This window comes from Anabrus simplex, chromosome 7 (genome assembly GCF_040414725.1).
Source record: "Anabrus simplex isolate iqAnaSimp1 chromosome 7, ASM4041472v1, whole genome shotgun sequence".
Classification (NCBI taxonomy): Eukaryota; Metazoa; Arthropoda; class Insecta; order Orthoptera; family Tettigoniidae; genus Anabrus; species Anabrus simplex.
The window spans coordinates 290885785-290900296 of NC_090271.1; the positions used below are offsets into that span (position 1 = coordinate 290885785).

Genomic DNA, 14512 nt, shown 5'->3' on the forward strand with positions numbered 1-14512 from the left:
GATTATGGTGTTGGATATAGGGAGGGTAATGCTGATCGGCTTTCAGGTCATTGCGGAGAGAAAAACTCAGAGTGCAGGCCCGGTAGTGAGGAGATACACTGGCATCCCCATGGAGGGTGCGCCAGTGATGTATCCTCCTCCTCCTCCCCTTCTGGCTGCTCCACCAACAGGCCCCTGTTACACCTGCATAGCAGTGCCTGTGTCTGCATCTGCAGCCCGTTACCAGCAGCAACATGGCCAGGCTCAGCAGATCTACTGCATGAACCACAGTATGCGCAGTCTTAGGTTGGATGGAAGTCACAGTAGCAGTGCATCAGATAGTTCCAGCACCAGTCACTCCCCACCTGACACCCCATCTATGCCCACTACACTGCACTGGGATAGAGGTAAGTGCTAAAGAACTTTAACCTAAATACAAATACTGGGAAGGAACAAATAAGTGTCCTTAGGCTACATAAATACAGTTGGTCATATTAAAGTTTCTTTCTGATTCACAATTCTGTAATGGTCACAGTTGTTTCGTTCTCATGCAATACCAAGTACAACAGTAGCTTTATATATTCAAGTCAGAAATGCGTTTCTCTCATCATTGGTTTATTTCCATTGTGATATTCTGAACTAATATTACATTTGCAGGTAGTGCTAGTTTATTTACAAGCTGTACTATTGTTTCTAATGTTGGTTATTTTGTTCATGAAAGGAGTGCTAGTAATCAGATGTCTTGTAAGCATTTCAAGGATAGAATTAACCAATTCTTCTTATTGATGGTGGTGGTGGTGGTGGTGGTGGTGGTGGTGGTTAAGAATAATTTGATAACATGTCAGGTAATCGTGGCAGTATTAATTCTGTCGAACGTAGAAGCGTTGAAAATGTAATAGTCTCTCAGGATTCTAACAGAAATCCACATTCCCTTTGCATTACTCAAAGATTTCCATTCAATGTAGAAAGTTCCTTTAATTCAGAATGTTGTTGATGGTTGCAAGATGTTTTCAAAAGTTATTCTAGCATTCCAGTTACTATGCCTTGAATGATCAGATTGATATTATAATTTCACACATTACTTAGAAACATTAAAAATGACATTTAAAAAAGCATTTGCCTAACTAGAGGAACAAAAAATTCAAAAGAATTGGAGAGAGAAACAATTAACACTAGTTTATTTTGTACAAAAGATCTTGATAACTATTGATTTTGATGGTATGAATATCACCAAAATCTGCAGTGAAATTGTTTTCATTATTAATTTTCATTGCTATCCAATGGATGGGCATGAGATTTAGGAAACTGTTCAGGAGGAGTATAGTTACGTGTTCAGTTAGTGCAATAATTTTTGCTCTCGTAAATTATTCATGTCAAATTATTCTTTGTATGTATTTATAAAGGACCTTTGGAAAAGACATGTATATTGTCTATAATTAATGGTTCATTTTGATGAACAATTCATTATTGCTGAATTAATTTTCAGTTAACAATGAATGTCATCACAAATTGTTACTTCTGGAGACTTGATGTTAGTCAAAATGCTTATGCTTTATTTTTACAAACACATTACAGATTTAATGTAATTTCATTTTGGGGTCTTAGGGTCGTGTGCAGCATAGACAATTTTGTGGATGTTTGCCTGTTTTAATATATAATGCCTATAAATGCTGGCACTGGCCTTCTGAGCCCAACGTGGCAGGTTTGATCTTGGCTCTGTCTGATGGTGTTTGAAGGTGCTCAAATACGTCATCCTTGTGTCGGTAGATTTACTGGCATGTAAAATAACTCCCGTGGGACTAATTCCCGGCACCATGGTATCTCAGAAAACTGTAAAGTAGTTAGTGGGACGTAAAACCATTATTATTATTATTATTATTATTATTATTATTATTATTATTATTATTATTATTATTATTATTATTATTATTATTAAAGGAAGTCGTGTCCCAAATGTTGGGAGGAAACACATCCATGACTTAACAGCTGAGATTGCGAGAGAGTGATTGTAGGTGGTAGTGCGGTATAAGTATTGGAAAGGAGCAAATAATTGTCAAATCAAATCATATATAGAAAGATAAGAACAAGAAAAAACACATAATAGGATGAACACAGTGGCAATTCAGTGTAGGAAGAGAGACCAACAGAAAGGACACAAGGACAAACATGAAAACACAAAAAGACAATCTCCACATCTTCATACACTGCCATTTTGAAATAGGCTCTCTCGTCATGGATCCTAGTTCTTCTACATCTACTGTATATCTTCTCAGCCCCTGATAAGCTCGTTTCTGCTTCCCAGCTTCAGCAGGAGGGTAGGCATCAACTCTTTGAAGAGTAAGTTGACCAACATGGATCTCTGGACAGCAGTATACAATTGAATTTTCCATATTCATACATTCCTGTCCAAGTCTCCCAGCACAACAAAAGTTCTGGTCTTAACCTCCTTAGTCCTTCTGCATCCCAAGATATTTGGTGTACTCTGCTTATGAGAACTCTCCCATACATTCCACTAGATTATCTTCTTCTGAATTCACTACATTCTCAAATCGATTTGCTGTTGTTATGGTTGATGCATAACTTAATGTCGTGTGTTTTCACTGTGGCTGCCTTCGCTTTTCATACTTTCCGAAATGTCCGGGTTTTTTTATCTTTTCTTCTATGATGGCGGAAACTGGTACCTCTCTACAAGAAATTATTAACAGCTTGGACGTCGAGGCTGGAAAAGTTGGACTACGTGTTAATGTTGATAAAACAAAAGCCGTATCGACTGGTAATCGCTGTACTATCACACCAATCACCATTGGGCACCAGCTAATCAAACAAATGAAATAATTCATTTACCTCAGTAGAGTCTCGTGCAAGATGGTAATGTGGATTTAGATGTCTGCTACAGAATTGGCATAGCCTCAGAAATCTTTCAGCACTTACAACCCATTTGGTCCACTTCAACGGTCGATAAAGAGACAAAACTCAAACTATATAAAACACCCATCATACCAATAGTGATTTCTTTAATACTGTAAATTGTTGGCTGGGTAGATGAATAAGTACAGAATCTGGTAGCGTTTTACTGCTAAAATTTATTATCTACCGGGCGAGTTGGCCGTGCGCGTAGAGGCGCTTCTTTCCAACTCCTAGGCCTTTCCTATCCCATCGTCGCCATAAGACCTATCTGTGTCGGCGCAACGTTAAGCAAATAGCAAAAAAAAAGAATTATCTAGTTTATGAAAGTACACATCAACACACAGGATTGCCGAGCTCACAACTTTTACTCATATGCACACAATTACACATTTTGCTTTCTCTCTCATTTACACTAATTCATATAGGGCCGATTGTATAAACATCAGTGACTGGAGTTTTAATCTAAGTTCAGAATATGATCTAAGATCAGACCGGTGTCTTGTTGTATAACACTGATCTAAGATCAGCTAAGTTCATTTTTGATCCCAGCGCATATGTGAGCACTTGGCAACAGCGCAGAAACAGTTGGGAGTCGCATTGAGCAGTGTGAATCTCTTTTCCTTCGTATTCCGTGTGCCAAGCAAAGGAAAGAAAGAGAAATGACTGAAATGAAGCAGAAAAGGGACCATTCTAATATTTCCAAGGAGGACAAGGATGCCCTAGTTTAAATCGTACCGGGCGTGTTGGCCATGCAGTTAGGGGCACGCAGCTGTGAGCTTGAATCCGGGAGATAGTGGGTTCAAGCCCCACTGTTGACAGCCCAGAAGATGGTTTTCTGTGTTTTCACATTTTTACACCAGGCAAATGCTGATGCTGTACCTTAATTAAAGAGACGGCTGCTTCCTTCCCACTCCTAGGCCTTTCCTATCCCATCGTCGGCATAAGACCTATGTATGTCGGTGCGACGTGAAGTCAATTCTAAAAAAAAAACACGAGGTAACTTCACTCTTAGCCCCATACTGAGACAAGGGAGCAGCTTTACATAACCCCAAATGTTCTTTTTATTACTGACCTGGTTGTTTTATGGGCTCGATCATGAGCTTGCTCTGCAGCTGTTTTGGCATGAACATGAAGTACTGCAGTCAGCAGGTAACGACAACACTGATAGCCATTGTCTCCCAGGAGTAAGCCTATGCCTTCTGGAATGTATCCTGTTTCAAACTGAGCATGCAGTCATAAATTAATGAAGATATTGCCATCGTGAGCAAATCCTAGCCATCTTGCTATGATATTTAGGGACCTGAGCCGAGCATCACAAATAACTTGAACATTTAACGAAAACCACCCATGACGATTCCTATAAATTTCTGCGTTATCACCCCTAGGAGATTTTATAGGTGTGTGGATACAATCTGTAGTGTCTAGAACACCAGGGAAGTGCTGTACATCGAAAAAATCACGCATGATTTTCCTCACGTCAATTTGTTCGGAAGGCATTTTGATAAACTCTCATTTCAACGCAGCAATAAGTTTAGATACACGATGAATGGCTCTGCAGACTGTCGCTGCGTCTATATGCAGTAAATCACCAACGGCTAACTGAAAACTTCCCGTGGCAAAGAATCTCAAAGTTAGTGATAACATGTGCATTAGAGACAAAGATTTGTTGAGTAGCTTTAAATAGAATATTACGCAACCTGAGTTCTAGTTGATCCACGGTATCTTTTCCCAAGCGATCCCTCAGTTTAAATTTCTTATCACTCAATTCTCTCATTGGATTTCCTCTTTCACAGAACACGCAGGGAGCCCGACGAAATTAATCATTATCATCAGAAGATATATCTGAGAAATCAGAGTAATCAGACATCTGTAAAATACGAACGAGATAAGGTAATAACGTAAGCAATTTATCGAGGTTATGTTATAGGATTATTACATTACACTGCAGTAAAAGAAGTGTAATATTGCCTATATACGGACAACTATAGTTAGCAATGTATGAAGTTAGACTTCAGTGTATTTTTGAACCATTTATTGTAACAACACAGGTAATATTTTATTAACGATCAGCTGTTCTTGTATCTCAACTAGGAAACTACTCCTTGAACTAAGATCAAAGAGTTTGATCGGAGGAATTTCTCCAAAGTTGATCTTAGTTCAGTGCGAATCGATCTCAGATTAACGTTTATACAATACAAATGTCCGAATTTTGCGTGAACAAAGATGAATTTTGTCTCTGATCTAAGATCAAACAGTTGTAGATATGATCACCAACACTACGGTTTCGGTCAGTCTCACAGTTTGTAATGTTATCCGCTGTCCACTCACTCCGTAGAACTCTGCTCACAGCCCCATCTCAGCACCCAGTCATCCTCCATGCTGCACAGGACAAGCCACTTCCTCTTCCAGCAACTGGTCCAAGACACTCACGCACAGCGACAAGCACACAAAAACGAGTCCTCGGCTCCAACTGACAGATACTCCAACAGACTTGACACCTAAGCCCAGGCTGTAACCAACACACTGACTGCATTCTTTGCTAACTCACTGAGTCCACACATTGAACTTGATACTCCAACTAACTGAACCAATCCTCGTAGGTCGTGCCCGACAAATACCTGGGCCCACGCCATCTGGATGGTTCCAGAAGGGACACGCCTCCCAGCGACTTCCTGAAGGCAAATACTCTTGGCGCGCTGTCCAGATTGTTCCATAATGCCAGAGGCCTCCAGTGAGTGAGCAGGATGATCCAGATAGCAGCAGAGGGGGCACTGACCAATCCGCAAGCGGTTCTCCCCCGCCTTGTGACGGGAGTAGGGAGAGGGTGGGCCTTCCTTGGTGATGAGCATGTGGTTGGAGCTGGCTAGCTTGCGGTGCTTCCTGTTGTTGCACATTGGCATGGCAGACACAGCGGCTCACCATGCCACAATACAGTAACAAAATTCTTACCTTTCTGGGTAATTTTTTGTTAGTTCTTTGCCTCTGCAGTATTCACCTTCATTATCTTGGTATACATCTTATTCTTCTTTGTGCACTTCCTTGTCTCTGTGTTGTTTTTTGATTGTACTATTTTCACATTCACCACAGAGTCCATTTGCTAATTTTTACTTTCATTAAACCCATCCATAGTGTGTGTGTGTTACTCTGTACTTTGTGAAACTTCTTTCTTTCAGAATACTATTGGTCGCAACTGTGAGCGCACTGCATTAACTTTGCTGCATCTTGATTCAGTTTTACTTAGTATACTACCATCCTAGGTGAATGCGCACCCTTAGTACTTCAGATGAGCCACCGGTTCCAGTTTTGTATTCCCTACCTGTCATTCAGTCTTCAGGTTTCAGCCCTACTGACATCACTTAAGACTAGGAAATGCTCATTTTCATAACAGTACTTGCTGCACGTCCTTTTCATGCTCCAACATATTAGACTGCAGGCTTTCAGCACAGTCTGCCATTAAAAAAAAGTCATCAGAATAAGCCAAACTGCTTGTTACATTTCTGCCCAACTGAATCCCTCCTTGCCATTTTATATCTTTCAGCAAATGATCCATATAAACTGTGAACAAGAAAGGTGAAAGATTACATCCTTATCTAATCCCTGTAACTACATTGGACCAAGAAATCCTGATGGTGGCATCAGCTCTCATTGTGGCCAAATGGTCAAACCACACTGGTTTTCATCCAGCTAACTCTGAAGCACGTCAGGCTAAAAATTAGCAAATAAATTTGAAAACTGGTGGAATAGAATATGAAATCCGTAATTCTTACTGCAAGAAACTTCAGTACCGATTTCCTAGTACATCAGCTTGTTAGTGGACTGTTCAATTCTTGGAACGACAGTCAGTATACTGTTTTCTTTTTCAGGGTTTTTCCTAAATTTTATTTATTCATAAATTAGTTCTGACAGACTGAAGAACCTAACAGTTAAAATTTGTTAAAATTTAAGTTAAAACTCAGTATACTGAAGTCTTCATTTGTTGTTAGATTAGTCTTTTACCACCATAAAAGAAGTTCCCATGTTTTCTGGCATTAAATATGTTTTTTATACATACTTCAAAAAAATTAGGGGAACATGTTTTGTAACGTCTGGTATGTGAATGTTAATTTGGTACATGGGGTTCCAGTGGTTGTACAGCATACCTTGAGACCTTAGCTACTCAAGGGTATGTCAAATCAAAGTTATACTCCATCTGTAGGTGTAGCCCTGCATTAAACTCTCAGGTGACCCCTCAAAACAAAGTGAATAGTGGTGCCTCCATTGTAACCCGATGGGGTTATATATATATATATATAAAATAATAATAATAATAATACAAAGGGCAGATCCCAATATATCGACGACACAGAGTAGTTTCCAAATCGGTAAGTTATAGTATTCACGCCATCCAGTTATGTCAAATTGAGAATAGAGGCCTTGGTAATAAAGATTTCCTACTATCAAGATAATAGCATTCAAGAGGAACTAGCACATAGCGCAGTGGAAATCATGCGTAAGAACATTTAAAAAAAAACTGGGAGTGTCAAGTGAAATTAGTCACGACGGGTGAAGAATAGATAAGAAAGCATAATAAACTTTTGGAGACAGATATATTGAAATAAACAAACCAAACCTCTTACAAATTTTCACAAAAAGAAGAATATACAAATGCGGTACTTTCCCAATCAGTTATACAAAAATTCGAATCTGTATACAATATAAAATATCAAAGGGAAAGAGAGCAAATGAGGAAGAACAAAGCAGGAATGGAAAGGAACAAGCAAGGAAAAGGAAAAATACGCCTATCTGATGAGAAACCAAGAGTAACAAGAAATATAAGAAAAAAGATACACACAGTTACAAGATCAGAATAACAACAGCAAGAAATCTTCGAAGTAAAGTCCAAATATATGAATCAGAACTGCATCAGTTACCGCATGAATTGACACCAAGTAAAATTATTATGCAAGCCGAAATCACAATATTATTCAAATAAAGCTGTTCCAAGACAGTCACTTTCAAAGTTAACCACCTACAAACACGAATGGCAAAGCACTGTTTACGTATGAGCGTGTGTAGGATTCGCGGAGTTCCAAATACAGCACATGCACAGCTCGAAAGAGAGTTGTAACTAAGTTCTTCAACGGAAACTTTAAATAGTTTAAAAGTGAGTGGAATATTGGCCTGGAAATGCCATGCTCCCTATCAGAATTTCGAAAGAAAATTGTTCCTGGTGCAACTTGAAGTTTTACAGAAAATAAATTAACAGTTTGTCGTACCTCATCATGAAATACGTAGTACTGCCCCAAAATGGAGACTCCTAGGCACATGTCCCTAAGGATGGAGACGACGTTTGGTGTTCCTCCCTCCACACAGGCTAAAGTCCATCTCAAAATATCCAGAGAAAGGCCAGGTTTTTATACGGTAGAGTAGAGGGGAAATAATGAAGAGAAATACGTCTGGAAGATTCCAGATGTTGCGGAAGCATGCTCAGCAAACCAAGCGGTGTCGTATGACGTCAGCAGGCAAGAAGGTAGTCAGTAGATAGCAGATCGTAGAGATGGATAGAGCGGAGTTCGTGCAAGGAATGTGATGTCCAAATAAATATTCACTGAAGTATGTAAGTCCCAGTTACAGAGAAAATACGGTGTATATCAAGATGAGGGTGAGTCCAAATTAGTACTAGAAAAAAGGTTATGTGCATGGCGAATTTCGTAGATGCCGGTGAAGTGACGAGTTTGTTACACCATGTGTAGTCGTGGGGTACGCAGACTACTGCGGTCATTTGAGCATGTATGTAAACCAGCACCTCCTTTGAGACATATTAACGAGGTTCAAGTCGCAAGGGCCGTCATTTTGATCCAGGAAGGATGGACTTTTGGTCGTGTTGTTGTGGATCTCAATGTCTCCCCGTCAGTTATTCAACGCTTGTGGAATCGCTACAGTGAGACAGGCCAGTTCACAAGGAGGGTTGGACAAGGTCATGGACGTATGACAACCCCACAGGATGACCGATATCTGACCATCTGTGCGTTGCAGTGTTGTTCAGCAACTGCCAGAGAACCGCAACAAGACCTCAGGAGGGTCACTGGAGTCATGTTGTCTGACCAGACAGTAAGGAACAAGTTAAGAGAAGTGTCCTTACGACCCAGACGTCCTGTTTGAGTAGCCCGTTTAATGCAGCAACATTGCGCAACTCGCCTTCTGTTTGCCCGAACCTACGTCAACTGGCAGCGTGAGTCCAGATTTCCCCTGACACAGCGTGATGGACGTCAACGTGTATGGAGACGCCATGGTGAGCAGTAGATGCCAAATGTTGTCCAGGAAGGCGACCGATTCGGACAAGATTCTGTGATGTGTAGGGTGGCATCAGTATTGATGGCCGTACGGATCTTGTCGTGGCAGTCTTACCACTGCGTGGTACATCGAGCAGATACTGCTACAGTATGTGTTGGTTGCTGCATATGGTGTTGGCCCTGAATTTGTACTCGTGCACGACAATACCAGGGCTCGTGTAGCGTGCATCACCAGAGCTGTCTTGCGAGAACTGGACATTCAAGAGATGAAATGGCCAACAGTGAGTCCCGACCTTAATCCCATCGAGCATGTGTGGGATAGGCTTGACAGAAGTGTTCATGAGCATCCTGTTCCACCACTGACTCTCGCAAGACCTCGAACAGGCTCTCATTGAAGAATGGGACCCGATACCGCAACGTTTATCCATCGACTTATACGGAGCATGCCACGTAGGTACCAAGCCATGATAAATGCTTATGGAGGACATACACCATACTGAAGCTCTCCACCTGTGATAAAAATCTACCCTGGAGGACTGTTATAACTTTGTTTTCGCCCGTGTTTGGATATTCTGGTGTGTGTTCTGAAAGTGAACACGAATCCATCGATGTTCTTTTGTATACTTCAATGGTAAAGCATACAGGTTTAGTTGCTAATATACCTGGGTGTGAGGTATTGTTTTGGAGCATGGCATACGTTCAAAAACATGTTCCCCTAATTTTTTTTTAACTGTGTCCTAAAAGTTATATTGAATATGAAATCATTTTCCTCTCATGGAATTGCATTGCTCTCTGTTTCTAAACTTCTGAAATAGACTTGCTAAAAATTTGCATTATATGAAATAAAGCTGTTGAAGATACTATATATCTCGCTGATACAGTAAGGTGGAATTTTTTCAACTCACTACACTTGGTTTAGTTCAATTTCATAGTTATAAATATGTGAAAACTTACCAGACGGAGGTGTATCTACCCAGCACACTTTAGAACTCTGAGGTATCTTGTAAGGATTATTGTATCATAATTTAATATTGGACAGAAACCATTTTTAAGATTTGTATGTAAGTGAGGATTGCATGTACTGTTGGAGAGACCTTTAGCCATCCAGCCATCCTTATTAGAAATGTTAGTGTAAATGCTTTTACTTCTTTCATACAAATTTATTTGCCAAAAATGAGTATATATCTTATGTAGGCACCTTCCACAGAATTTGAACATACCTTTTGTATTTATTTGTAGCTTGAGTGTTCGTTATTTTAAAAAATGCTTCTTCTTTTTAGTTTACACAGGTAAAGAGGCAAGTACTGGGGAACGATGGAGTCCTGGTTGTGATGACCGCTTGGACAAGGAGCGAAGGATACCAGAATCAGGGGAAAAACCGTCTGGTGTTGATGAGGGTAATGGTGCCTCTCAACAGCAGCAGCAGACAATCCACAGCAATAATAACAACAATAATAGTAACAACAATAACAATAGGCCTCGCCTTCCTGGTGGTTTAGGGAGGAGTAAATCGAATCCTCCTGGCCTTCAGACGTTGCCTAGAGGCCGTGGACCTAATCCAACTACGGTAATATTGGAAGGCAACCACAAAAGTCTGCCAAGCTGTAGACGAGATGGACCGGCTGTAAATGGGGCACAACCCCCTCCCACTCGAACCTCTCATCCGCCAACACCACCACACGAAGATAGAAAAATGTTCCTGGTGCCAACGGAGATGGTACATTACTCTGCTGTGAATTCGACAACGCAGCCCCCACCCCCGCAGTATACAGGTGGGAATGGCAGTGGCAGTAACCCCCAGCAGCAGCCTCGGCCGGGAGAAAGCAACGTGCCTTACTCGGCTACCACAGCATTCCTACCACACGGCCACTTCCCAGCCCTGCGTTCCAGTAGTTCCATTTTTCCTACGTTTGCTCCGAGTAGTTACATGAGACCGACATTCCCCTTTCCGCATAATGGGGAACTTGTGTACCAATACCAGTGCCCACAAACTCCTCCTCCGCCTCCGCCTACAGCTTTCATTCACACTCCTGTAGTTACCTATTCCACTGTAGTTCCACCACCAAAGCTTTCCTGCTATAACTGTGGAAGTCAAAGTCATCATGCCACAGACTGCAAAGAACCCACCATGGAAGAAATGACCAAGCCAGGTAAGGTGATAATTTGTATGGTTTTTGCTTAACACCTTGTGTCAAGGGAGGGAGGGGAGGTCTTCATATTCCACCCCCCCCCCCCCCCCTTATGTTCTTATTGCTCCCCCGGTTCTCCTTCGAAAGTTAAGTGCATCTCATGTCTTTATCCCTCACCTCTGTGAATCATTGTAATCATTTTCACGTCAGTACCAGAAAAGATGTCACCCCCAGAAGTGTGTTAGTATTCCTTAGTATGTGAAATGTTCGTTTGTGTGCTAATTTATTTTATTTTACATTTTATGGCCTTCATTGGACCACTTTAGTCAATTATACAATGGATTTTTCGATTTTCTCTCAGCCCAGTACTTCTTCATTCTCTCGGATTTTGATTTTCTCTCCTCGTCTGAAATCACTCTTCCCATGGTTTGTCTGTTGATCTTGGTCTGTAATCTGGTGTCTATGTTTTTTAGTAACTTTAAAAAGAATATATATATTTCTGTCTCATTTCAGGTCAGTATAGAATAGATTACTCACCATACCAGAAACCAGGAGAGTGTTCATCGGAGAAGTGACCCCAGCAGTTGCCTTACCAGAAACTTGTTCCGGTGTTTCCAGCTCCAGGGCCCTGTCTGGTGAGCAATGAACCTCGTCATTTTCGCTCGTACGTGTACTGGAAACTGCTTCACACGGCGGCTAAGGGGCGCTCACGTGATGCCTCATCGTGATTATTGTTCTGAACGGGATTATTAGGTGGAATTTTATTTTAAGAAAAGACTTTAATGGTGCAACGTGCGTGAAATGAACCATGTCATAATTATATATTAAAATATACATATATATATATAAAAGATATGTACAAATTCGTGTAAATGTATTGTATCAATAGCGTGTGTGCGAGTGTATATAAGATTTATTACAATTGAAAGAACATTTTTGAGCAGAAGGAATAAGTTGTGTGTGTATTCATATACCGACCAAACTAACAAATCAAAAATGTATAAAAATATCATTCAGAAACAGTTTTTTCTGCCTGGAAGTGTAACTGTGTTCCTTGGTCGTGCATACGAAGTTATGTTGCCAACCAGGCTGTTCAGTACTCACACCAGCTGTCTAATCTATGCAAAAATAAGTCCAAGTTATTATTAACCCCCCAGTGAATGTGGTACTGCTCAGTTTTTCTTACGTTTTATTTTCTTAAAACAGTGTTGTCTCTTGAACTCTTAACTGTGTTATAGTCAGTTAAACAGCAGCAGAATTTTTGCTAATGTGTGATCAGAAGTGATATTTGCATAATTTTACTTTTAACAGTCCTGGAATTTTTTTACTGTGTTTAGTAATCGTGTGCATATTTTTTTTTTCCTTTTTAAAAAATATTTGTTTCCATTTGCTCAGTATTTAAAGTATTTCTGGACCTGTGTATCTGTTAAAGCAATACTACTGTTACTGATGTTATTTTAAGTGTTGTTTGAAAATTTCACTTCTGAAAGAATGAAAAAAATAGTCACAGGATTGTACTCCTTGTTACCAAGTAGTTTTATAAGCAACAATGCAATTTAACGAATGTATGTATCCTGCATTGAAAGAGTAGTGAGTGTTTTGGAAATTCAATTTAATATGCACAAAATATGCCCTCAAGAATTTGGTTTTATAAGATTGTTTTAATTGCAAAGGATATATTTATTAGAAACCATATCAGTGCCAGAAAAAGACGCATTTTGATTGTTTCTGTTTTTTATTCACGCATTTTAGATCTCTGAATGATAACCATTATTTTTATGTTCGTTATTATTGGTTTTTGTAATCACAACATAAAACTTTTGATTTCTGTTATAATTTGTTCATAACCATTACTGGAAAAACCTTCGGTTATCGTCAGCAGTTGAATGAGTGGTGGTAAAGCAAAATGTAGAATGTTTTGTTTTATAGAAACTTGTGATTTTCAATAATGAACTTGTACTTCCAGCATGTGAATACAACGCAGCAATGAAGTTATCAATAATATTGTTATCTGGATGTGTTACTCAAATGGGCGTTTCAGGATCCCATGAAAGTCAGTGTTTGTACATAAAAAAATATTTAAAAAATGCAAAAATAGATTTAGCTAGTAAGAATGTTTTTAAATACTTGTGATGTGTAAATATATTATATATATATATATATTATAATTATACGCAGTTAAGCTATAAAAATTGAAATATATTTGTAAATTAAGTTGTATCGCGTGCATTAAACATTTTACCTTTATGTATTAAAAAAAATATTGAAATAAATAATATAGAAACGGCCAGTTTATGTATTTTTTTTAATTGTCCTTCAGGATTATAAAACAGGTTTTTATGTCTTTTGTTTGACCAGACATGGTCCTAAAATTTTGTAAGTAAACTTACATTTACAGTAGCAGTCCATTATAGTGAGAATTCATAACTACGAAAAATTTACTCCCTATAGTAGATTGTCGTTATATCAGATTTTTGTAAAAGCTGGGGGAAAGCACACAATAAAATCTGTATGAAATGGCAATCAGTTTGTTCAAAACTAGCATTTTCACAGATTTCCATACTACGGCTTACTCATTAGTTATTTTTAAAATTTCAATACTATGTGAACATGTTCACTTTCATTCTTCAAACTTGTAGCAGAATCACTCTAGAGGCTTCTGAGACAAGCGTTTTTGTTTTCTTAACGAGCGCACAACTGTGAGCTTGCATTAAGGAGATAGTGGGTTCGAACCCCACTGTCAGCAGCCTTGAAGATGGTTTTCCTTGGTTTCCCATTTTCACACTATGTAAACGCTAGGGCTGTACCTTAATTAAGGTCACAGCCGCTTCCTTCACACTCCTAGCCCTTTCCTGTCTCGTTGCCATAAGACCTATCTGTGGTGGTGCAATGTATAGTCGATTGTAATTTAAAAAAAAAAAAAAATCGCCTAATCTAACTTATAGCCAGTTTCTAGAATGGTGAGATATCTGTCCGATAGTTATTGATTCATTACAGCTGTCAACTCAATAAATCTATGCTGTATTGCACAGCGGAATAGCGGCTAGCTTATCGAACTGTTAACTGTTGGTTCGTTAATCAAATTTCATAAATACACACTAGATACCACCCCTTGCACTGCTTTGTTTTTGTGTGTTAGATGTGTTCTCTAGACTGTCAGGCGCATGCGCACAAGTAATGCATCGCATTTTTGCTTTCCATGCAGCTGCCATTAGCTGCTCTTTG

The 14512-nt window shown here is 39.5% G+C and overlaps 1 protein-coding gene across 1 annotated transcript in view; it reads left to right on the forward strand.

The window, feature by feature from the left end:
• The window catches only part of LOC136877578 (uncharacterized), a 123301-nt gene extending 109730 nt beyond the window's left edge, over positions 1 to 13571 (forward strand). Inside the window, exons 5-7 of the mRNA XM_067151733.2 lie at positions 47 to 386; positions 10439 to 11308; positions 11801 to 13571. Of these exons, the coding sequence (XP_067007834.2) occupies positions 47 to 386; positions 10439 to 11308; positions 11801 to 11862 (1272 nt within the window). The 3' untranslated portion in view covers positions 11863 to 13571. The remainder of the gene's footprint in view (positions 1 to 46; positions 387 to 10438; positions 11309 to 11800) is intronic.
• The last annotated feature ends 941 nt before the right edge of the window (positions 13572 to 14512 follow it).